Source organism: Hirundo rustica, chromosome 7, assembly GCF_015227805.2.
Source record: "Hirundo rustica isolate bHirRus1 chromosome 7, bHirRus1.pri.v3, whole genome shotgun sequence".
NCBI lineage: Eukaryota > Metazoa > Chordata > Aves > Passeriformes > Hirundinidae > Hirundo > Hirundo rustica.
The window spans coordinates 15,616,233-15,638,863 of NC_053456.1; the positions used below are offsets into that span (position 1 = coordinate 15,616,233).

The 22,631-nt window shown below is 56.9% G+C and overlaps 2 protein-coding genes across 4 annotated transcripts in view; both read right to left on the reverse strand.

The window, feature by feature from the left end:
* The window catches only part of NHEJ1 (non-homologous end joining factor 1), a 44,129-nt gene extending 27,504 nt beyond the window's left edge, over nt 1–16,625 (reverse strand). For 2 of the 3 annotated variants that reach the window (XM_040069766.2, XM_040069769.2), the window contains exons 1-5: nt 16,328–16,625; nt 15,563–15,748; nt 14,500–14,709; nt 11,646–11,784; nt 10,148–10,206 (exon numbers count right to left, since the gene is read on the reverse strand). In XM_040069766.2, the coding sequence (XP_039925700.1) occupies nt 10,148–10,206; nt 11,646–11,784; nt 14,500–14,709; nt 15,563–15,748 (594 nt within the window). In that variant the 5' untranslated portion in view covers nt 16,328–16,625. Of the gene's footprint in view, nt 1–10,147; nt 10,207–11,645; nt 11,785–14,499; nt 14,710–15,562; nt 15,749–15,862; nt 16,034–16,327 lie in introns of those variants that run through there. The other variant, XM_040069767.1, reaches the window with a different exon arrangement.
* Nucleotides 16,626–17,797: 1,172 nt separating this feature from the next.
* Nucleotides 17,798–22,367, reverse strand: SLC23A3 (solute carrier family 23 member 3). Its single transcript, XM_040070138.2, has 12 exons — nt 22,257–22,367; nt 21,830–21,990; nt 21,238–21,332; nt 20,835–20,908; nt 20,357–20,538; nt 20,080–20,203; nt 19,618–19,765; nt 19,285–19,538; nt 18,984–19,089; nt 18,742–18,909; nt 18,444–18,539; nt 17,798–18,266 (listed from the first exon to the last, which is right to left on the reverse strand). The coding sequence occupies exons 1-12, from the start codon at nt 22,362–22,364 to the stop codon at nt 17,935–17,937; spliced, it is 1,848 nt and encodes a 615-aa protein (XP_039926072.1). The 5' UTR covers nt 22,365–22,367; the 3' UTR covers nt 17,798–17,934.
* Between the last annotated feature and the right edge of the window lie 264 nt (nt 22,368–22,631).

A 22,631-nucleotide genomic window follows, 5' to 3' on the forward strand; every position in this document is an offset into this window, starting at 1 on the left:
TCTCTCTTCCCCTGACTCCTGAACAGACTGGGCTGTATTTTCTGTTTTAGGTTCCTCTCTCTCACTTGGTCTAAATACTATTTTCAGAACTCTAATTTTATATGGTATGTCCCTTTTTTTTCCTCTTTCTCATTTTTTTTTTTTTTTTTATTTTTTCTTTTTTTTTTTTTTTTTTTTTTGGTAAATATTTGCCATGACTAAGCCAGGACACATCCCGTTTAAAAGGTTCCCATCCCACAAAACATCAGCCCTTTAATGACATGAATCTCATTAGCTCTCCCCATGAAAAGAGGTATAGAAAAGGAGCATCACTCAGCCCCTCTGAGTTCCTGTATCTGCACGGACATATATTTAGCTGTGTGTACTGTACAGTCACAGGAGGGGACAGTCTGGGCACACGCACACCACCTCATTCAGCCAGAGGGACCAAGAGTGGGAGCCCCTGGGACCAGTGGGTTTTGGGATATCCGTCTGTCTGAGATAGGGTTGGGAAGGGCTCTAGGCCCAGTGGAGACAGAGCTGGACTGCAGGAGCGGGCAGCCGGGCACAGAGGCGCCTCAGAGTCCCTCCAAGCTGGAATTTGGGATCCTCTGAAGGACCTTCTCCAGTGTTGGGGAACAAGTTGTGTAAAGCCCACCCCGGCAAAGAGCAGGCCTGCCAGAGGGGCCCAGCCCCCTCCAGGCCCTGATCCCACTGGCTGGGTTTGGTGCTGGATAGCAATCTTCAGTACTTGCAGATTGATTCAGAAGAACCAGCACAAGGTCCTCCCAGGAAAGGTACTGGGTCCAAATGCCCAGAGAGTTTCCTTACTGAGGTGAGAGTCTGTCTGACCAAGTGGTCTCTGCATCAAGCACAGTATCCCTGGGGAGTAAACAGAGTCCCCAAGGGCTCAGGCTATTTCAGCCTCCCTCTCAGCTGAGAAGGAGGCTCTGTCTTGGTCTCTCTCCATCCATAACAGCATCTTCTGCTGGGGAACCAGTCCATCCACAGTCCCATGCTGGGTGTGGTCATTTCTACTTCAGTATAGTGTTCACTTCTCCAGTATAGCTATCCCTTCCTTGGAGTGGTCTTTCCTTCCTCAGTACGGCCATCTCTTCTTTGGCATTGTCACCCTTCCCTCTGCACAGTCTTCTTTCCCTCAGGATGGCCAGTCTTACCCCTTGGTTCACCAGGTGCCTGATACCAGAGAGAGAAATCTCAGGAGATGCCACAGGCTTGCCCAGATCTCACAGGCTGAGATCTCATTCACAAAGCCTGAAGGACACAGCAGGAGAAGTCTACAGAAAAAAATTTACTCTCTCTTTCCCAGATTGTCTCTGCATTTTTCCTCTTATTTCCAGTCCCAGCAGTATGCAGTGCTATTTCTCAGCCTCACCACACCCTACTGTTTTAGCATCAAGTGAGCATGTTAGCATGACCTCCTCAATGTCCTCTAGAGCTGCTCCCAGCAAACCAGCTGTGAAAAATCTGCAAAGGTACTGCTAAGTCCACTGCATGGGACATGGCTGTGCTCATTGCATTCACATGGGTGCTCCTCCACATTTTGGGGAGAAAAGAGAAATAACCCCGAGAAGGGCTGCAGATAGGCAGTGCTGTGCAGAGACCAGTGCTGCTGCAGGCATTGCACTGACTGAGCAACATAGGCTTCCAACCCATAAATAAACCTGGGGGGATTTCACTTCACTTTAAATTGCTTTAAAGGTTTGGTTTCAGCCGCTGAATAGACCCAGCCTTAAATGGCATCACCAGTTCAGGCAGCAGATGCCCATAGTGGAAAGGTAGCACACCCACCCCGGCTGTTTCCATACTCCCAGGTGTAGGACCCTATCCCTCCTGGCACTGCGGCCACATTTCCAAGTGTTTCCACAACCCAAAGAGTGAGACATGACTAGGAGAGGCTCACACCTCCCCAAGTGCATGGCTCCCAGAGCTAGGGCTTTCTGCAGCTGTGCCAGAGCCCATGTGCGGGCAGGGCTCCATGTGCTCAGGCTGCACTGAGCCAGGTTCCCCGCTGGCCCCCAGCAGCCAACATTAATTCATTAACAGTCCCATTAACACCCAGCTGTGGTTTCCCCCCAAACTCAGGCAGGGACCCGCTCCCCTGTGAAAGCTGCTGACAGACGAAGTTTCCACCTTCAGCCCTTCTGGAGTTCTGTATAAAAATAAGCAGGGCTTTTTTTTTTCAAAAGGAAAACTATATTTCCCCTATCCGCACGCCCGCGCACACGTGCAGGACTCACAGCAGGAATTTGCTCCAATTTCCCCCACCCACAAACATATCGCCTTTGGCCAGAGACCAAATGTGGGCATTTTCAGCTCAAGATATCAGGTTTTTCAGCATCCAGAAGACAAGAAGCCACCGTGACCCTGAGCTGGACTGAAAAAAGGGTGCCTGTTTCCTGGCCAAAAGGCGCTGGGAGACCCAGTGGTGCTCCCAGCAGGGCCTCATCCAGGATCCACAGCAAGGCGGCATCAGCACCTCCTGAAGGATTGCTCTCCTAGCACGGCCAAGCATCCTGTTTGGGATTTGGTACCGAATTTCTATTTTCCCCTTTCCATTGTCATTCCCAGACAGCTATGAGCACCAGATGCTGCAGTATCTCAAGCAGATGCCCAGCTCAGCCCCTACTTGGGACCTGTTACCCAGCATTTATTTCCTCCTTTCCCACATGATCTCTCCTTCAAGAGCTGTGAGCACTAGTTGATGTTCAGGAGACAACCTCTGATGCCCCAGAAGCCCGGGGCCACCCCGTGCCACAGAGCAGTTGATATCCTTGCCTTCCATCATCCAGCTCCACATCAGGCTCTGCAGCCTGTGTTAGCAGCACAGGAGCTGGTTCTCTGGGGCTCTCACTGAGAAGATGGAGGTCAGGAAGCAGATATCTCAATCAAATGTAGGCACCCCAGGATCAGAGCGCTGCTTGGGGCTCGAAGGGTGTGCTACTAGGGGCATGTCACCAACAGAGTGGCTTCAGGCCCCTGGGGAGGACAAAGCGAGTGCCAGCTATCTTCTAAGATGCCTGGTCATCAGCAGAGCACCCTGCATCCCTTTGATCCAGAGGTGTATGCCTCGCTGAGAACCCTCTAACTACTCCTTCCTTTAAATAGCAAAGCTCACAAATGCTCTACACGGCTCCATGTCTGTGCGTTGTCTACGTATTTGTGTACACACACGCACACAACACACAGAGATTTATTCGTGTTTTCAGAGCGGTTCAGGATACATTCCAGGACGACATTCCAGCCGGTGCTGGAGCCAAGAACATCAGTGGCCCCGGCATTTGCTGCCCCCTCTGCCTGCGCACACACTAAATACGGAAAGGGAGAGGTATAAATAGAGAGAGAAATACATGAATGGCCCTGTTTCCTTACACAGATACGCAGAGTGCAAAGGTCCAAGCAGAGCGGGAGCAGGCAGACTCAGGAATCCAATGGCTGTATCCCCTGGGGCACAGAGCAAGCTGTTCCCAGGTGCTGCTGGCTGCCCAGACGTCTCAGCTGGTCAGTGTCACCTCTGCATGGGCTGGCATAACTGGGAGAGGCTACAGAAGCTTTGGCCCGTGGGATAGGGGGGGATCAGCTTTCAGAAACACCAATAAAAGCTGCCAGTGGATGCCACTGGAGAAGGGATGCAGCTATGGGTATGGAGGGCTCTGTGAGGTGAAGGGGTCTGGATAACCAGGACACGGTGAAAAAACCTGGCAGCCCATTTCAAGCACAGAAGGCGTGCTGGGAGCTGCAGAGAGCAGCACAAGGGTTGCAGGCAGCACTGCACCACTGCCCTTTGAGACAGTGGAGGTGGCAACACCTTAGTCCAAACCCCATCAGCTGGGGACAGAGATGCTGCCACATCCCTTGCTGACACAGAGCAGTGCCTTTAGTGCTTCATCAAAGTCTACCCCGCTGCTGCCACATCCTGAGCTGGGACAGGTGGCTGCAAAGTACGGTGTTGAGAGGCAGACCATGCTCCACATCTTCTCTCCTGCCAACCATCCCTGCATGCCCCCTTTGCCCACCTGTAAGCCAAACACAGCCACAGAGGGACTGGGACCCCAGGCACCTCCGTGCTCCCTGCTGCCCCTTGTGCGCTCCCCAGGGCTGGGCACTGCCTGCAGCCGCAGGGCCGATAATGGCCAAGATGTGGGAGCAGAGCCGGAGGTGGTGGCAGGGGGACTGCTGCTCTGCTTTCAGGAGGGGGAAGGGGCTCTCCCCCTTCAATGCTCCCATTTGAGCTGAGGCCTGGCACTGGCTCAAACCACCGCCTGCTGACACGAGATCAATCATACTCCGAGCTGAGCTGTTCTTCAGCAGCACTGCATAGCCAGTGCCCATGCACAGGCTGGGGCCTCTCCCGCAGGAGCAGGGTCTGGCCCCTTCTGCCAGAAGCTCTGTGATGCCTCTCTTCCTGCCTGCAGCACGTGGCATGGCATGGCACAACCTGGCACGTCACAGCAGAGCACGGCACAGCTTTGCACGGTATGGCACAGCCTGGCAGGGCATGCAGAGGATGAGGAACACACCATCTGCAAAGGTGGGTTCCCTGCATATGCCAGACACGGGCTGTGCAGCACCCCAGGGAGGGTGGCTGTGATGGTGCTTGTCCATCCCTCCATCCCCAAACAAACCACCAAGTGATGCTGGGCTGAAGTGAACTGGGACCAAGCACGCAGCTGCCTGTACCTGGTCCAGGTGCCATCCACTCTCTACAGTGGCACAGCCACAGCCACAGAGGGTTGGGCTGTGAAACCCCCACATCCCCAGGAGGAGCATCCCCTCAGGGCTCCTGGGGCAGCATCCACATCCCAGCAGCCAGGGCTGGAGCAATCACAGCCAGCCTAGGCCTGGTCCAGCAGCCAGGGACTCACTGCTAGCCCGTGCCCTGGGCACTTTCAGGCAGACTGCTGCTCTGGGGTGCCTGTGCCAAGTCTGGTTTTAGCAGCATGTAGCTCCACTGACTCATTGCTTGTGCAAGCGGCCTGTGGCTGCCAGTGGCAGCCCCGAAAGTGCATCCTGGCTGGGTGCCCCTCACCTGATGGGGCCTCAGCAAATAAATAAATAACACCACAGCACCGACCACCATGCACCTCTATGGCAAACACTGCGGGGGGCTGGTGCCCAGGCGGTGGTCAGCACCCACACCATGATGACCACCAGTGCATTTCTCCAAGTGGGCACTAAGTGCTAGCCCCTGTCCTGTGTCCTCTTCAGCCAGCAGATGTGGCACTCTGCCCCTTGTTCCCACCAGTGCTAGCATGCACACTCCTAGTCTTGTTCTCATGCTCCTGCTCTGGTACATGTGCTCACACTAAGTACAAGAAGCCCTCACTCCATTCCTCCTTGTAGCAGTGTGCAGTTCCTTGAGCACACATGTGCAGGGCAGTGTGTGTGTGTCCCACTCTGCTCAGCACAGCTGTGGCCCACTGCATTTCCAGTGTGGGACTCAGACCCCAGGGAAGTGATGGGTCAATGTGACCAAAGCTTGCTCAGGATTGAAGCAACGACCGCCCAGGCAGCTCCAGTCCAGAACAAGACACCACCACCCGTGGGGCTCACAGCACAAATGCTTGGCAGCACACAAGAGCTTGCTCTGCTCATCCAAGCTGCCCCACAAGCCAGCCCCATGCTGCCTCCTCTGCCTTGAGCCAACCTGCTCGAGGCTGTGCCAATTTTGCACTGCTCAGCCCTGTTAGCAACAGCACTGTGGTACCCAGCTCCTTCCCTAGCCCCACACCAAGGGGTCCCAGCACAGCTGAGCACCCACAGTATGTTCTCCCCGAGCCGTGCACCCTGCGTGCAAGCAGACCTTGTCGCACGCACGCCGCTAACTCTGCTCTGGCCCAGTCGCAGCTGCAAAGCCCTGCGCTAATTAAAAATATCCCTCGTTTGAAGGAGCTGAAGGGCTGCTTCCTCTCCACTGCACTAAGCTGGCGTGGGTTTGAGGGATGCCGTCCCCACCCTGCAAAATATGCAGGCCACCACCGCCTTCGTTCTCGGCCAGACCGTGGCCACTCCGCTACCCAGGGCTTATTTTTAGTTCCTGTTGAAAAGGAGAGGCGCGGTGCTGGAGGCAGGCAGCGAGCAGCCAGGTGCCCGGCTGGTCCCCGCGGTGGCAATGGTCCGTGGCTCCAGAGCGCGCCCTGGCCACCCTCCACCTGCCCCGCTGGCCTGTGTCCCCACGCGGGCGGGGGACGGGTGCCTGGCCCTGGTCCCAGCCCCGGTGGGAAACAATAAGAGGGATGCTGACCCCCGGGCGCCCTGACGTCAGCCAGCACCGCTGCGGCACCACCGCCAGCCCTGGCCCCAGGGCTCCCACTCGCCCTCGGCTGGGGCCGCACTGGAAGCTGCCTGTTTGTTTATCTTCCTCTCCAGCGTTGCTTGTTTTGATGGTACATCCTCCTCCTCCTCGCCGGGCCTCGGGGTCGAGCCGTGAACCCGCCGCGTCCTGTTTGCCGAGGTCCCGCGCTCCGCTTGCGGAGGTGCGGAGCAGCCGCCCCCGCGCGCCAGCCACAGCAGATAAAAATACACAGGGCAGAGCATCCTGGGGCGTGGGGGCTATATTTGCACTGATGGTATCCGTGAGCTTGTCCTCGATGTACCTGTCCCTGCCCTCCTCAGAGCACGGGGCACAGCACTGCAGGAACCTGCTCACCCTGCTCTCTCTACGTCGGACTCTGGCATAAGCTGTGTCATGAAATGCTGACCCATAGCCAAGCTGGGGCAGGCCCTCAAAACCCATGTGTGGGCATCCCACCCTGCCCTGTGGGGTCATTTCTGTAACCCAGAGGGACAGCCTGGGACAAAACATCCCCAACCTGCTGGGTCATGCGCTGCTGGGAATGGTGCTGGGGAAGCCCCAAAGCACGGAGTGCTCTCCGGCCGCCCGCTCCTTCCCCTCATGGCGTGAACCCCTGGGCTTGCCAATAAAAGCCACCAGCTTTGCCTCGGCTTGTGCACAGCCACTGCTCTCCTTCCAGCTCTCCTCAAGCCCAAGCAGCTGCTCAGCAGTGAACCCTTGCCAAAAACTGTGTGTGTGAAAGCATCATTTCCTAAACGTATAAATATTACCAGGGCTTTGCTGGAAAACTCCCCATGGTTAGTTAAAATGCCCTGGACAGCCAAGTGCACAGAATCCCAGATAAAGGGCATGTCTAAGCTGAGCGACTCTGCAGCTCTTCCCTAGGGGACTGACAGGTCCTTTCCTCTCCATGTGGCATACAGCAAATATCTGTGAAGTGGGCAAAGCTGTGGAGCACTTGCCCATATCCAGCCCTGAACCACATCATCACAATCCCTTTCCAGCCAAGAGGTGCTTACTACAACCAAACATCTACAACCTGTAGCCCCACTTCACAGATGAAGATATTGGAAGGACCAATAGATCTCCCTTCTTGACCTCCTGTCCACTGATGTTCAACCATGCACATCCCAAGACCAAGCCCAGCACCTTGGTTTTCTTCCAGGCAGACTCCTAGCCCACTTTTGGAGACATTCAGAGATGGAGGATCAACCACTGCCCTTGGGAGTGTGCCCAAATCACTGCTGGGAGCAAACCCAAGCGCCTCCATTCTAACTTGAAATTCCCTGGCTCTATCTCCCAGTGCCTGGCTTGTGCTCCACCGCTCTCTGCAAGATTAAAGAGAGCCCTTCACTAACCAGCATTTTCTCCTTGTAAAGACCCACATGGACTGTAATCAAGGCGCCTCTCAATTTTCTCCCTGATAAGCTAGACAGAGCTCTTCCCTTCCAAATCCCTCAATGCCGGGCTCTCTCCCGAGCCCTCAATTCATTCCTGTGACCCTGTGCTGATTGTCCAGCATCTTTTTGAAAACCTAGACATGAGAGCTGCTCACAGCATTCTGCAGCATGACCTGAGGGACCCCAGCTCCTTGTGCTGCTCCTTTTAGGAGCTGACAGAGTATTAAATTGCCTGGAGGCTATGAAATAACTGGACAGAGACAATGAAGCCATCCAGACCACCTTTCTGCCACAAGATGAGAGACTGGGGTGAAGAGCCAGCTTTGGTGGTAAAGAGCTGAAAAGCCACGTTTGGTGTTTCTCACTAACACAAGACCTAGGAGGCATCAGGAGGAATGACGGGGTACCACATTCAAACCAAAGGCACCAGCTGTTCGCGTCTCACAGCTCACTGCCGCAGGATGGTATCATCAGCGAGTTTATAAAGAACGGGATGAATGCAGAGAGGGCACACACCCTCACAGCAGACCAAACGCACCTCCATCCTTCCACCAGCCTCTCCCCTGCAGCCAGTGTTCAGACCTGGCTACCAGGGGATGCAGAGGGGCAGCATCTCCCAGAGCCTTCCATTCCCTATCTGGCTCCAAGACACTGCCCCTGGACTGTTCTCAGGACACACAGCACCAACGGCCATCCCGTCTTTTCAGCCCCTGCCAGATGGGCTCCACACCAGCTGCTTTTGCCAGGCTCTGTGCAGGGCTGCCTCTCTCCCCTCCTGCCCACTCTGCACCTCCCCCCATGCCCCACACCCTACCAGCTCTTGGAGGACTCTGAATTTCAAGCCTGATGTTCATCTTTAGCAGATGTTGCTCAGATGACTCTTCTACAAAGACACTTCATCATCCCCCTATCCTGGCACCTGCCTGCACCCTCCAGCAACAGCACTGAAACATTTACTGACTGCTTCTGCCATGTCTGGTCCAGTATAAATCATTTTCCCACCTCTGTCTACTAATAAGCTTATCCTGTTGCTGAGAGCTTGGGGTTTTTTCCTACTATGCTAAATAAAAGCCTTTCCTTCTGTTCATCGCCATGATTTTTCCCTGATGTCTTTAGCTTCTGTTACCCATTTTCTACACTTCATAATTTCTAATTTATATTGATTGCTATCTACTCCCGCTCTCCCATTTGTTATAAACTGCTCTTTTATTTCTAATTGCTGCCTTCACTTTGCTGCTGAACCAGAACGGGCTCTGGGCCAGCGCTGCCCTCTTTCTTGATTGTGGAATTGTGGCTTTTTGCGGCTTCTGAAATTCTTCTGAAAGAGCTCACCATTTTCATTCACATTTTTCTATCTAAATGTTTCCTCTGAGCTGATTTCACTCATAATTTTTCCCCTGCTTTGGGAAATTAGCTCTTTCATGGCATGAAGGATATAAATTACTGCTTAGGAATGTCCTTTCTGTGCCCAGGGTGAATATAATCTGGTCATGATCACTGGTCCCTAGGCAACCTTCAAGTTGCAGTCCAGCAGTGAATTTGTATCTATCCTTCATAATCCAGAGGAAATAAAAGTTGCCTGCACTGGATGAAATGTCTCGCATATAAAAGAGGAATCATCTCTAATTTTTAGAAACTCTGCAGATCATGTATTGTTGGCTGCATAGGAACATCATCTCATCTCATAAAGTAGCATCCTTCCAAAGCCCATGTGATACCACTGGCACCCTGGATGACTCCCTGGTCCCCAGCAGGTACCACTGCACCCCACCCCTGTGCCTTCACAGCAAGCACAGGAACACTCAGAAGCGATCTGAATCCTTCTGCATCAATGGGCATCAAGCATTTCTTACCTTGACACATCAGTTTGAATCATTTTAGTGCTTCTGTGATGATTTCCAGTAATGCAAAAGGTACACGTCTCCAAAGCACATGTCTGATTTTAGAGCTGAGTATGCCAAGGGGACAGCGATAGGCAGAGCATGGACAATACGCTGAAAAGCTCTTGTCCCCACAATGTGTCATTGCAAAGTCACCTCTAAAAGCAACAGGTGAACTAAAAGGAGATGGCGTCTCTTCATTCACCTGATCCCTGCCTGCCACCAGCAGCAATGTTTAGGTCCAGAGCAAGTGTGGGAATCAGGTGAATATGCCCCCAGTGATGGCACACTCCTGCGGAGCAGCCTGGCTCACGCCTCTGGCAGCTCCCAGCAACCAGGCAGTTCCCATCCAGCCATGTCCAGCATGTTCCCAGCTCTGCTAGCCCTAGAAATGACATGCAAGGACACAAAGAGGACCATGGGAGAGCTAGAGGGCATGACCTGTCTTTAGGCAAGTCTAGCTATCCCCATCAGTGCTCCCATCCTGCCGGGCAGACCTCATACTGCAGCTGTTGATTAGAGCTCCCAGCCAGCCCTTTGGCGAAGGAGAGAGGACTTGCACCACTCCTTACCTCAGCCATGAAGTTCTGCTGAAATGTCTCCTCCTGGAAGGGCTTTGTCCGCAGGCGGTCTGCAAGGTAGAGAGGGATCAGCCTGGGCAGGTTTGGCCAGACTTCCCACCCCAGCTTCCCCTTTCCCTGACCATGGGTTGAGGATGCTGCAGGGGAAAAGCTCCAGCATGCTCTTTCCAGAATTAGCAGGAAACAACAGCAGGCCTCTTAGACTAGGGACACACCACCTGGTTAGCAGAAGGTGCAAGGACCACAAGGGAGTTGGAAAAACATGGCTGAGCTTGCTGATGCACACAGCAGCCAGGCAGAGGCAATGGTCCATCCACACTTGTCCTAGTGCTTCCTCATTGAGGAGTAGGGAACAGTGGCAGGACATGCTCAACACCATTCCCAGCTGGAACAAGCTGTCTGAGTCTGTGGGACAGGGCACTGCTTGCCCAGCTGCTCATCTGAAGGTGTGAGCCAGCCTGTGTCCTCCTCTTGCAGGACAGGGACAGTTTTATCCTGCCCTGCACCTTGTCCAAAACACTCGTTTTTCCACATTGTTGCTAAGATGTGGTCTGGAGAAGCAGCTGGCTGGATTTGCTCAGCCACTAGGGTGCAATGCTTCCTCCCAGCTTTCTGCCCTGCACCAAGTAAGGGACAGAGAGAGGCCAGCTGCTCACCAGCATCAGTCCCTGGACCCACGACAGGTTGTCCAGGCTGCTCCAAGCCCTGCAGAGATCACATGCAGCAGGAGAGAGGGAAGTGCAGCTGGCCAATGCACCTACAGGGCAGATCCAGGCTCCTGTGATGGGGCACCAGTCATGGGACAGGGTCTGGGCCACAGTATCTTCCTGGACGTGACACACAAGCCTGGGCTGACCCCCACTAGTCCCTGCAAGCTCAGGGCATAAGCTTCCTGCAGAAGTGCAGGTATCACCTGTGGCAGCAGGACAAAGCACGGCAGTAGCAAGGGATGACCCGAAAAACAGCGCCCAGCCAACCTCTACAGGTGGGGAACAAACCACCCCCCAAAGTGTCTCCCCCAGCAGGTCCTGACCCATGTCCTACCCAAGGGGGCTCCTGTGTGTCCATCACCCCAATGGCAAAGTGGGCTGGGAGCTGGAGCACAGCTGCACTTCCCACGTTTGGGAGAACCAGGAGCCCCTGGTTGCTCTCCAAGCACTCGGTGAGCTCCTGCACTTGGGAAGGGAGCCTGACACCACTGCAGGGCCAGCCCTTGCTGGCATCCTCACTGGCTCCTGGGGACCGGCCAGGTGCTCTCAGAGTAGTGGAGATCCCCTGGCGACTCCTCAACTTCCACAGCCATCGGTCAAGGGCTGTTCCTCCCCCAGCTCTCCCCAGAGGCTGCTCCCAGCCTTCTGGCTACTGTTGTGCTGCTGGCTCAGCTAAACATGAAACACAAGCCTGGCTGGGTAATAGCCAGAGGGAGCAAAGCACGCCAGCACAGTGTTAAGGAGGAAACTCGATCCCTGCCCCTGGCATCCCTCCTCACCTCTGCTGAGAGTGGCCCCGCTCTCCCTGTAATCTTCAATCTCAGCATCCTTCTGGAGCAGCAGGGAAACCAGCTCCTCTACCTGGCGCTGCAGTGCCAGGCTCATCTGAATCAGGGGCCGCACGAGGTGACGGGACACCTACAATGGAGGAGGGACACTCTGGGAAAGGTCCAGGTCTAGGGAGGCATACAGCTGTCCACAGAGTGGTCAAAGCAGGGCAGTCAGCAAGGTCCTAGCAAGAGCTGCAGCCCAGGTTGCACAGGGCTCCACAAAATACCCCACATCTCACCCAGTGGGAAATGGTCAAAAGATGTGAGCTGGGAGAAGGCAGGGCAGATGCTGTGGGATGCATCCCTCCATCCCAGCCCCATCCTTTCACAGCTGGGAGCTGTAGCAGGGGAGTGCTTAGGTGGTAGAGCCCATGGAAACAGAGTGCCGGGATGGACAATGCTCCACCTATCACCTGGGGTGCAACAGGAAACAGCGAGCCCCCATGTGCCACACAGCCCCTGCCCGTGGCTCTGCATACCTCATGGCATGCTCCTATGCAGGAAGTGGGCACAGCCAGGTGAAAAACCAGAAAGACCCAAGGTGTCACACTGTGGGCTAATGAACAGGAGAGACACTCCCAGGGAGGTAAGATCAAAAGCAAAACAGATCCCAACATGCATGACTTGTGCATGCTCTCCACTGCAGCCCACCCTCTAAGCGTACACACACACAAGCCCCACATAGAGCCCTGGGCATGTCCCCTGTCTTGGAGCCCATCTTGGCCACCCTGGCCCAGCCGGCACATGAAGCAGCCTCTCTCCTATCACCTCCTTCAGCCTCTGGAAGGGTATTTGAGATCCCCCAACCTATCATGCCCCTTGTTTCTGAGGCCAGGCTGAGCCCATGGGTGAGAGGACAGCAAACCCAACATTGATCCGGAAGCATTCTCACTCCTATGGCAAGCCCACAGTGGGCTCTGTGCTTTGCCTACCCCCAGATATGAGCCCAGAGGCGATGGCCATCACCCACTGGAGCACTTGGAGTGCACCACCTGCAGCAGAGGCGGGATGGGCCAAGCCAGGCAGGCTTTATGCCTTCCTCAAGCCCCTCTGCCCCTGGCTGGGGCAGAGTTGGTCCCCATTGCTGCACCCACACCAGCCACACTCAGGACCCCAGCTGCTTCCCACCTCCGTGGTGTCTTGCAGACATCCAGCTTGTGACCAAGATAAAGTAGAGGAGCAGCTGGGAATAGGAGCCTTGCACCTCCTCAGCTCAGCCTCTGCTCGTCTTGCCCGAGGAGGAACGAGTTCCTGGGGCAAGCCAAGCCACGACCCCGATTACTCGCTCCCCAGTCCAACCCTGACGGTGAGCACAGCCCCCGCAGCAGCTGGGGAGCCCGGCTCTACCCGCGCGGTGCCCAAGCGCAGCCGTTCGGGGGCAGAGGAAACGCGGCCGGCAGCGGGAGCCGGCGGTTCGCGGGGCCGTGGGGCGCTGCCCCCCCTGGCCGGCAGCGGGGCCGCGGGGCCGGGCCGGGCCGGGCTCCGCCGGGCGGTTCGCGGGGCCGTGGGGCGCTGCCCCCCGCCGGCAGCGGGGCCGCGGGGCCGGGCCGGGCTCCGCCGGGCGGTTCGCGGGGCCGTGGGGCGCTGCCCCCCCTGGCCGGCAGCGGGGCGCGGGGCCGGGCCGGGCCGGGCTCCGCCGGGCGGTTCGCGGGGCCGTGGGGCGCTGCCCCCCGCCGGCAGCGGGGCCGCGGGGCCGGGCCGGGCTCCGCCGGGCGGTTCGCGGGGCCGTGGGGCGCTGCCCCCCCTGGCCGGCAGCGGGGCCCGCGGGGCCGGGCCGGGCCGGGCTCCGCCGGGCGGTTCGCGGGCGCCGGGCGCCCTCTGGTGCGCGCAGGGCCGCAGGGCCCCGCGGGGAACCCCGGCCGCAGCGCTGCCCCACCGGCAGGGGTCCGGCCGAGGGGCCGCCTCCGGAAAAGCAACACGCCGGGCAGCCCCGCGAAAGAGCAAACCCATAAAAGCCGGGAGACTCTGCTGTAATTCCCCCTGCGGGTCATCCGGGGGTAGCCGCCGCCCTGCGCCCTGCTTCGTGGCTTGCTCCTAAAGAGAACAGCATCACTCTGCTCTACAGAGCGCTGGCAGGGCATCACCCCAGAGAGGACATAGAATTATAGAAAGGTAGGATTTGGAAGGGACTTTCAATATAAGTCACTAGATCAGGTTGCCCAAAGCCCCATCCAACCGGGTCTTGAACACTTTCAGGAATGGAACATCCACAACTTCTCTGGGCAACCTGTTCCAGTGCCTCATCACCCGCATAATGAAGATTTTTTTTCCCAGCAGCTAATCTAAAGGTCTCCTCTTTCAGTTAAAAAACATTTCTCCTTGTCCTATCACTATCTGCCCATGTAAAAAGCTGTTCTCTCTCTTTTTAATAAGCCCTCTTCAAGTACTGGAAGGCTGCAATGAAGTCTCTTCAGGAACCTTCTCTTCTCCATGCCAAACAATCCCATGTTTCGCAACCTGCCTTTGTAGGAGACAAGCTCCAGCCCTCTTATCACCTTTGGGGCTCTCCTCTAACACATCAATGTTTATCTTGTGCCAAGCACCCCATGTTTGGATGCGCAACTCCAGATGGGCTCTCACGAGGATATTTCACTCATGCCCCAGCAGCAGCATGTACTGAGCCATCCCTCTGTCACTGCATAGCACAAACCAAAGCCTCAAAGGGAAGAAATGGGGACAGTAAGCATTGGAAGAGGCAGAAGGCAGAACCAGTGTGGCTCAAGACTCAAAAGCCTCTATGAGTAATGAGACAATCCTTAATTTTGGCCACTCCCCTCCCTGAACTCTCTGCAGCTTCACTCACCATCTCCAAGGGAGCAGGGCAGCAGTGGAAGTCCCAGTAGAAGGGCAGTCCTGACAGCTCGCTTTTCACGTGCAGCCTGAGGCCACTGGGAGAGTGGTGGCAGGAGAAGGCGGTGGTGGCACCTGGCTGCCCTGCCAGCAAGGGGCACATCAGGTTGCACAAGTGGTTCAGGAAGGAGGACACGTGAACCGTCAGCCGCTTGTTCAGCTCCTGGGAAAAGGCAAGGTTAGGGGGCACAGCACAGCACTGGGGAAAAAAACAGCAGAAATCCCAGCACCAAGGGAGTCAAACTACTGCATGTTCCACACAAAAAGCCATCCCTGGGCCTTGGCTTACAGCTCTCTGACATGACATTCCTCACTGACTGTCCCAAGCCAGCTATGCTGGGAAGACTCCCCTATTCTGCCAGTCCAGGATGGGCAGGGTGCAACAGTCTGCACTAGCACATCTGTTCTGCATGCCACCACAAGCACCATAGCCTGGCTGAGAGCCAACAGCAGGACAACCTGCCAGAGCTGGGGGATGGCTGCAGCCATCTGCCCACCCCTCCTGCCACCAGCCACTCAGCATTATGTGACACAGGGACATGCCACTCCAATGGCACATGAGGACCTGGGAACATGGGCTGAGGAGATGAGGCACAGCTCCATGTATTTTTGGGGGCCAAGCTGACACGAGAGACTGTACTAGCTATGAATGGGAACAGAATCTCTCTGTCATGAGTAGAAGGCAGCCTTGTTTCAAGCTCCTCTTTAGTACACTGACCCTGGGGAAATCAGCTGCCCATCCAGCCCACAAGTGAAGAGACTGTGCCAGCCTCTGTATGCAGACCCACCTGGCTGCCCCAGGCATACTAAATAGTGTGGCCCACTCTCCCAGGAAAAGGGTGTTTGACCAAGTGGAGTGACAGGGCTTGGGCAAAGCCACACAGGGAGTTCTCTGGTTGGGCATTTGCACCCGAGCCCGGTCAGACCCAACAGCCATTGTGTCACCAAGCAATTTATGCTGGTATGTCAGCTGCTGGGAGGAGAAAAGGAGGCTTCTGACCTTTTGAGACACTCACCTTGGACCTTTGTCCCACAGCCTCGGCATCTGCACTCTCGTACCAAACACTGCTGAGGTCAGAGATCAGCAGAATATAGCCAGTATTCCTGAAGCACACTTTTGCGAGAAAAGTGGACTCTCCAAAGCGAACAGAAGCCCAGGGCTGGGTCAGGAGGCTGCTTTCCAGCTCCTCAGAGCCCTCCATCTGCAAGAGAGCAACCAGGTCTCTGCCTCAACCCCAGCCCAGGAAGACCTGGTCCCTGGGGTGGCCTCACAGGGACAGTCAGTCCCAGCTGACCCATTTATGATGCAGTCCCACCTGACAGCATGGAAGTGAGGACACTCGGGCAGCTCTGGTCACACATGCAAGCAGCAGAGCCGGAGCGTGTGTTTTGGGAGCTTTCTGCAGGGCAGGTCCTGCCGCAGCTCACAATGAGCACCCCAGACCCAGCGGCAGGCGCACGGCAGCGGAACTGCTGCCTGCTCGGGTTACCCGCTGCTTGCTGGCGTTAGCACGGCGAAACACCTACACTTAAATTAACATTCAGGCTGCCCCGCCGACAGCGGGCGGGTGGCAGGGTGCTGCACCCTGCTCCTGCCGGGACATCCCATCCTTGCGCTCCACGCGAGCCCTGCCTGCGGTGACACCGGCACAGTGCCGGCAGCCGGCTGCTGCTGCTTCCCGCTCCTCCCTACGACGGGCTCCACGCCTCCCAAAACACTCGGGGACCCGGCGACCGCGGGGTGCCCGCAGGCCTGGGGCTCTGCGGAGCCGCAGCGTTACCCGAGGGCAGGAGGACTAGGCGGCCGGAGGATTCAGAGGCACGGGCTGGCGAGCGGCGAGCGGCGCCGGGCCGGAGGCGAGCGCAGACTACGGCTCCCGGCATGCTGCTCTCTTCCGCGGCATGCGGGGCCGGGGCACGCCGGGATGTGCGGGTCCCTGCGCTCCGGGGCCTGCCGTGCCTTCCGCAGAGCCTCCCGGAAGACGCTGGTGTTCCTTTGCCTGCTCAAAAGGACAGCGAACCGAGCTGGCGTGTCCCTCCAGAGCGTCCGCGGTCGCCGCAGGAGGTGCCTCGCCAAGATGCCGATGGGGACCGGAATGCCTTGGGATTTTATTCTGCGCTTGCGCTTGGATCGAAACGTTCTGGCGCAAGTGCCCAGCTGGGTACGGAGCCCAGTACAGCCGGAGAGGCAGCGGCTGCGGGAAGCTCCTCCTGTTCCTTGGCCCCAGGTTCATTAGTGAGCCCCAGGGTGCCGGGGCAGGCACGGCCAGGGCACGCACCCGCGCCTCTGCTCTCCCAGGGTGTGCGGGGACTCGGCTGCTGCACCACAGTGAGCCCTGCATAGCTGGGGCTGCTGGTGCCTCTGTCCCCATGCCTGGGCACTGGGCTCGCAAGGTGGCTCAGAGCAGCATTGTGCCCGTTCAGCACACCACACAGCCCCAGTTCCCTCCACACCTAAGTCCACCCTTACCCCGGGCACTGATTTCCAAACCTCATCACCCATTCTCTGACTGTGATCCCCCACCAGCACACCATGCATTGAGGCCATCCAGGCTTGGTCCACAAACTGCTCCCGCTGCACTGCCCCCGAGTGTCCCATTCCCACTCCTTGCATGCACCCCTCCACTCACCCCTCTCCCCAGCATGCAGGCTGCAGTCACCTCCCAGGGCAGTGCCAGGGGATTGTGGTCATGGCACAGGGTTCGCAGCCTGAGAGGGCATCAGGGAGCAGGGGAGTAGGCAAGACTAGGTTGCATGATCAGGTTTGGGGTGCCCAGTTAGACTTTGGGCACAGCTAAAATTTAGGGTCAGGTGGGGGTGCTGGTTGGATGAGGCTGAGCTGTGCATTACACTGCTGTGTACAGCTGTGGGGGTCTCAGAGAGCTGAGGAAAGAAAGCTCACACCAGGGGACCTGCACACACAGTGCAAACTCATCCCTCCCACCCTTTATCCACCTTTGAGTGTTTCACCTTGGGACCAGGTGGAGGGGGATGTTCTTCTCCAGGGAAATTCACTATTGGCTAGTGTAGTCACAAGAGCAATGCCTAGGGGGTATTTATATGGTGAGCATTACTGGGACTGTCTGACTGTAGGTGGAAGGGTGTTGATTGTTTGGAAAACTGAGCACCCCGAGCCTGGAGCATCCTGGAGTGCCAGAGCATTGGTTTACCTAGGTAAATCACGTCCAGAAAGAAAACCTCTGGAAAAGGCAAAGTTGGTTGAAGGTTTTTATATCTCACTCTCAAGCAGGGAAATTAGGATTGTATTAGGGGGGTAGAAGCTCAGGTTCCTCCATTCCTCGAGGACTTCAGAAATGAGGAGCAAAGTGGCTCACGAGTTGCCTTGAGGGCACAGCCCTGTTTTCACATGAGCCCCCAGATGACAGGGTCAGGCCACAGTGTGCCATGCAGGCATGTCTGTCTGGCTTGGCCTTATTGCTGCCTGCAGCTCCCCAGAGCTGAGTTTGGGGAGTAGGTGTGTCCCTTCCCCTGGGGCAGCAGTCCCCTCTTCGGTGGCACAGCTGCCCTCCTCCTCTTCCTCACTCCTCGGGCAGAGGAAGCAGCATGGGAAGGCTTTGCAGGAAGACGGCAGCAGCCTCCCTAGCCCAGTGGGAAGCTTATATGCTTGACTGGCTTCCCCTCTCTGTCCATGGAGGTGACAGTCACCAGCTCTGGCTTTCCATGGCTGCTCAGAAAGCAGCCCTCGTTCTTCCAGTGTTCCTGCAAGCAGAGAGGTAGGCAGTGAAATAGGAGTCCCTTCCTCCTAGGTGCATCCGCCTAGCCCACACAGCACCAGCCCCTGTAGGACTCCCTGGAGGCAGAGCCGGTGGTTTTCTCCATGGACATATCCAGTCCTCAGAGCAGGGTAGATGCAGAGCACCTAGAACAGCCTCTCACCTGAGACCGTGTTCTCCAGAAAAAATGACAAGAAGCCAGTTAAGAAGACAGGGGCCATAAGCAGGGAGAGGAAGAGGAGGTCCAGTGGCACCCAGCCTGCAGGGACAATGCCAGAATCAGCCAGGAGATCCCAGCCCAGTCAGGGGAAAGGGGTATGAGCAGCCATAGCAGAATCAGGGACTGAAGAGGTAGCTGCCTGTTACCATGAACTGACCAAGCCTTCCAGAGCACTGGAAATGTGTGGTCACCATGCTATGAGTCTCAAGGTCTTGCCTTGCCTGGGGAACATCCCTCATACCTGTGGCCAGGGGAGCCAGCGCCGTGCTGAACCACCGCGGTACCAACAGTGCCATGAACATGGCAAAGCCAACAATGAAGATGTTCCTCCCCGAGTCAATGTCTGTGTACTGGAAGTAGGAGATCCCCGTGCCCACAGCCACGGCGTAGGTTACACAAAGCACCCCTCCTGCGAGGGGCAGGAGTCAGGCAGTGCCAGGCAGGCTGCAGGTGCCGCAGCAAGGGGCAGGGCAGGGTACCCACCGTGGACTGCCAGTGGGATGTGGGTGAGGAGCCCTGCCAGCCTCGGGGACATGCCCAGCACCATGCACACCAGGCCACTTATTTGCACTGAGAGGCGAGAGCCAGCCTGGCAGAAGTAAGAGCGGGAAAGTGAGGATGGGTAGCATCTGTTCTGTCCCTGCTGTCTCCCGCCCCATTCTGATACACACACTTGCCTTTCCCAGCACTGGCTTGGTTACAGCCTGGCAATTTCAAGTCCCTGCACACCTGCTCAACTGCTTCCCCATCCCTTGCCAACCCATTTCCCCCTGCTTTGGCATACCTGCGTGAGGCCGGTGGCGCAGGTGTTTGCAATGCTGGAGGCCGTGCCGCCCGGGGTGCCCAGCAGTCCCGCCAGGAGGCTGCCCAGCCCTTCCATGCAAAGCCCTCGGTTACAGGCATGAGGGGGTAGCCGGGGGACTCGCAGCAGCCTCCCACACAGCACGTAGCAGCCCACAGAGTTCATGCTGCAGCCGATGGCCATGGCGATGCCCACTGCCAGCGCCCGGGGGGTGAACAGCGGCCACCTCCACTCTCCTGCAGCGGAGGGAAAAGGGACAGGTGATAGAAATCCTGTCCAGATGTGATGGCTGCACTCAGCCCTGCTGCCCCCCACCTGCAGAGGGGATGTGGATCCAAGGGGCATTGAAGGTGCTGTTGGCCCAGGACAACTGTGCCATGGCCACATCCAGTGATTCCCAGGGAATGCGGAAGTAGCTGAGGATGGCACAGACACTGCAGACACCAGCAAATGGGAGCAGTACCTGGAAGGCAAAAGGGGACCCTCAGCAGGGGACCCTCCTCCCTTCCTGCCCTGGCCAGTACACCATATTTGTCCTGTTACATCTCCCAAGGAGTCATTCCACATCTCCCCTTACCCCTGCAGGAAGCATCCCAAGCTGTTTTGCTCCAACACCCGAGGTCCCCAGCACTTCCCCAGAAGCATCCATGTTCTGGGAGCTGTAGCAGAGCTTTTCATCCCTGCCTGTGCTCCAGGTCTTACCTAACCCCACAACAAAGAGCCAGGCTTGGAGAGAGAAGCCTGGTGACAGTGAAGACAACAGACAAACCACAATACCGAGAATGTGCGCAGGGTGGGAACTGAATATTCTGTGGAGCCCTCCCGAGCACGAGGCCAGGCACAGAAGGGCAGGCGGCAGGACCGCAGGTGTTGGGAGAAGGTGACAGCAAGGAGCATGAGCCTAGGAGAGTGAGCACAGGTCACCACACAGCATCACAGTCAGTGATGGGGCCCCAAATGTGCACCATGCACTGCAAGGGTGCCCCATCCCTCTTGTGCTGGTGAAAGAAAGCCCCAGGAGCCACCCATCGGTACAGTCCCTGGGCTCACATACAGCAGTGCTACACCCCAGTTAGTGGAGCAGAAGAAGGCAGCTTCCTTGTATGCAGACAGGCCGATGATGGAGAGGCTGGGGGCCAGGACCATGGGCCCGCAATGCCGCGCTGCCCACCCGCACACACCAGACACTCCAAACATCAGCTGAATCAGCCCAGAGATCAGCACTGCTCCAGAGATCTGAAAGAGGAAAGGATGGGCCTGTGGGGCAGGATACATGGAAAGCAGTCCAACATCTTCCCTTGGCCACATTCCCGCTGCCCCAGCAGTTGTTGTGAAGTGCTTGTTTCACATGCTCCGCTCACCCCAAGCACAGAGAAACATATACATGGACATGCATCAGGATCCCCATTGCCTTCGTACCTCTCTTCATGGCAAATCCCAGGAAAAGAGACTGTGGGTACAGGGATGTGGCTGACAAGAGGAAAGCTGATGGAGCAGGATAGGGACCCCCATTCCAGCATAGGAGCACCCACCTCTTGCAGTGAGTCAGCCCAGCTCTCTGTGTCTCTGCAATGAGGTACGAGGCACGTACTGGCCATGGCTGTGCCTGGAAGGGAATTTTGGAAGGGTCTGATACATGTGGATCCTGGGCTCCTGTAGCTGCATCCAGGAGGATGCAGTAAGGGGGCTGCTGGCTGCAGAAGGGGAAGTGTGCCAGCATCCCCATCCCCGTAAGTCCTGGGGAAGTGACAAGATACATTGCAAGTGCACTGAGGAGTGAATAGGGTGCTGTGCACCATCACCAGAAGGGCCAGCAGGCAGGACCCCTTGCTACCCCTCATCCCTACTCCCCTCACCAGGCACCTCATCATTCCATTCCCCTGGCACCAGCATGGTCCAGGCCCTAAGGGACACAGGCTCCAGGGCTGTGCTTACCATTCCTGTCTGTGCTGGCACTGCGGGACAGGTGGGAGCTCAGCACCATGGCAGGGACCAAGTACTCAAAGGATGGGATTTGAACCAGTGGCAACCTGAGGAAGGGGACGACGACACATTAGGGAGGAAGGACATGGAAGGGAACAGGGCTGCTCCAAAAAGCCCAGGCTGCCAGAGGAACAGGGGTGGGAAGGGAAGCAGATAAGAACCCCAAAGTGGCAGGAGGTTACCCCATACTCTACATGTGCCCTAGTACATGGAATGGATGCAGAGGTCAGAAGCTTTGCCAAATCCCATACCCAGCCTGTGTGGGCAGCACAGGCATGGGATGGTCTGAAGGAGCAGTGTGTGATGTTGGAGCAAGGCACTGAGGAGCTAGAGGGAAAGCACAGCAGTTATTCTAGAGGTATGTGTAAGGGGGGGGAGGGGGGCATCTGTGACAACTGTGCAGAGATGCAGCACAAAGAAGTTTTCCTTGTGCCCCTTCCCACTTCCAGCATCTTCCTACATCCTATGAGGCAAGAGACGTGCCCTGCCATAGCATCACCCTCCTCCTGGTGACAGCTGCTCCCCCTTCACCCCCCTTGCTCACCGGCTCCCCAGGGTGGTCTGCAGTACTGTGGAGATGCCGCAGACGAAGAGGCTTTGTGCCAGCAGCTTGCTGGTGGTCTGGGCATGAGGTGGCTCCTGGGGCAGGGTGGGCAGCAGGAGGAGGTAGAAGATGCAGAGCAGGGAGCTCTGCACAGCCAGGTGCTGTGCAGGGAAGAGATGGAGCAGTCACAACTCCTTGCAGCACCCAGAGTTGCAGCTCTCCATGCCCAGTCCCCCTGACAGGGGCAATGACCACTGACACCACCTGGGCAGCACTCACTACTGCCCACTCCCCTCCCAGCACGCTGACCAGAGCCCTACACACCCTTTGCCTGGCAGGGTGCAGCCCCTGCCCTGCAATCTGAGAGGATCCCGGCCCTCTCCTCATCATCCCATCTCTCTGGCTGCTCACCATGGTCCCACCTTACCTGAAGAGTTAAGCAGCAGTTCACCATCCAGGAGCATATATTCTGGGAGGAGCAGGATGTGAGCATGGGGCTCCCAGCTCCAGGTGCTCTGCCACGGCCCCCATTCATGCTGCTGCCTTCCCCACACTGTTCTGAGTTTTCAGTGCAGAGGGTGGGGAAGCTCCCACCCCCAAGAGCTCCTCACAAATCCTCACAGGCTGAACTTCCACCTTCTGCAGGAGCTGCCCCAGGGTTAGCCATTAACTTGAGTTGGTGAGTAACCTGCCCTTGTGGCCAGGAATGCAAGTGTCACCCTAGTTTGTCACCACAAGGGCCAGGTGACAGGCAGCCAGCCACAAGCAGGCTATCAGACACTACAGTGTGAACTATGCACAG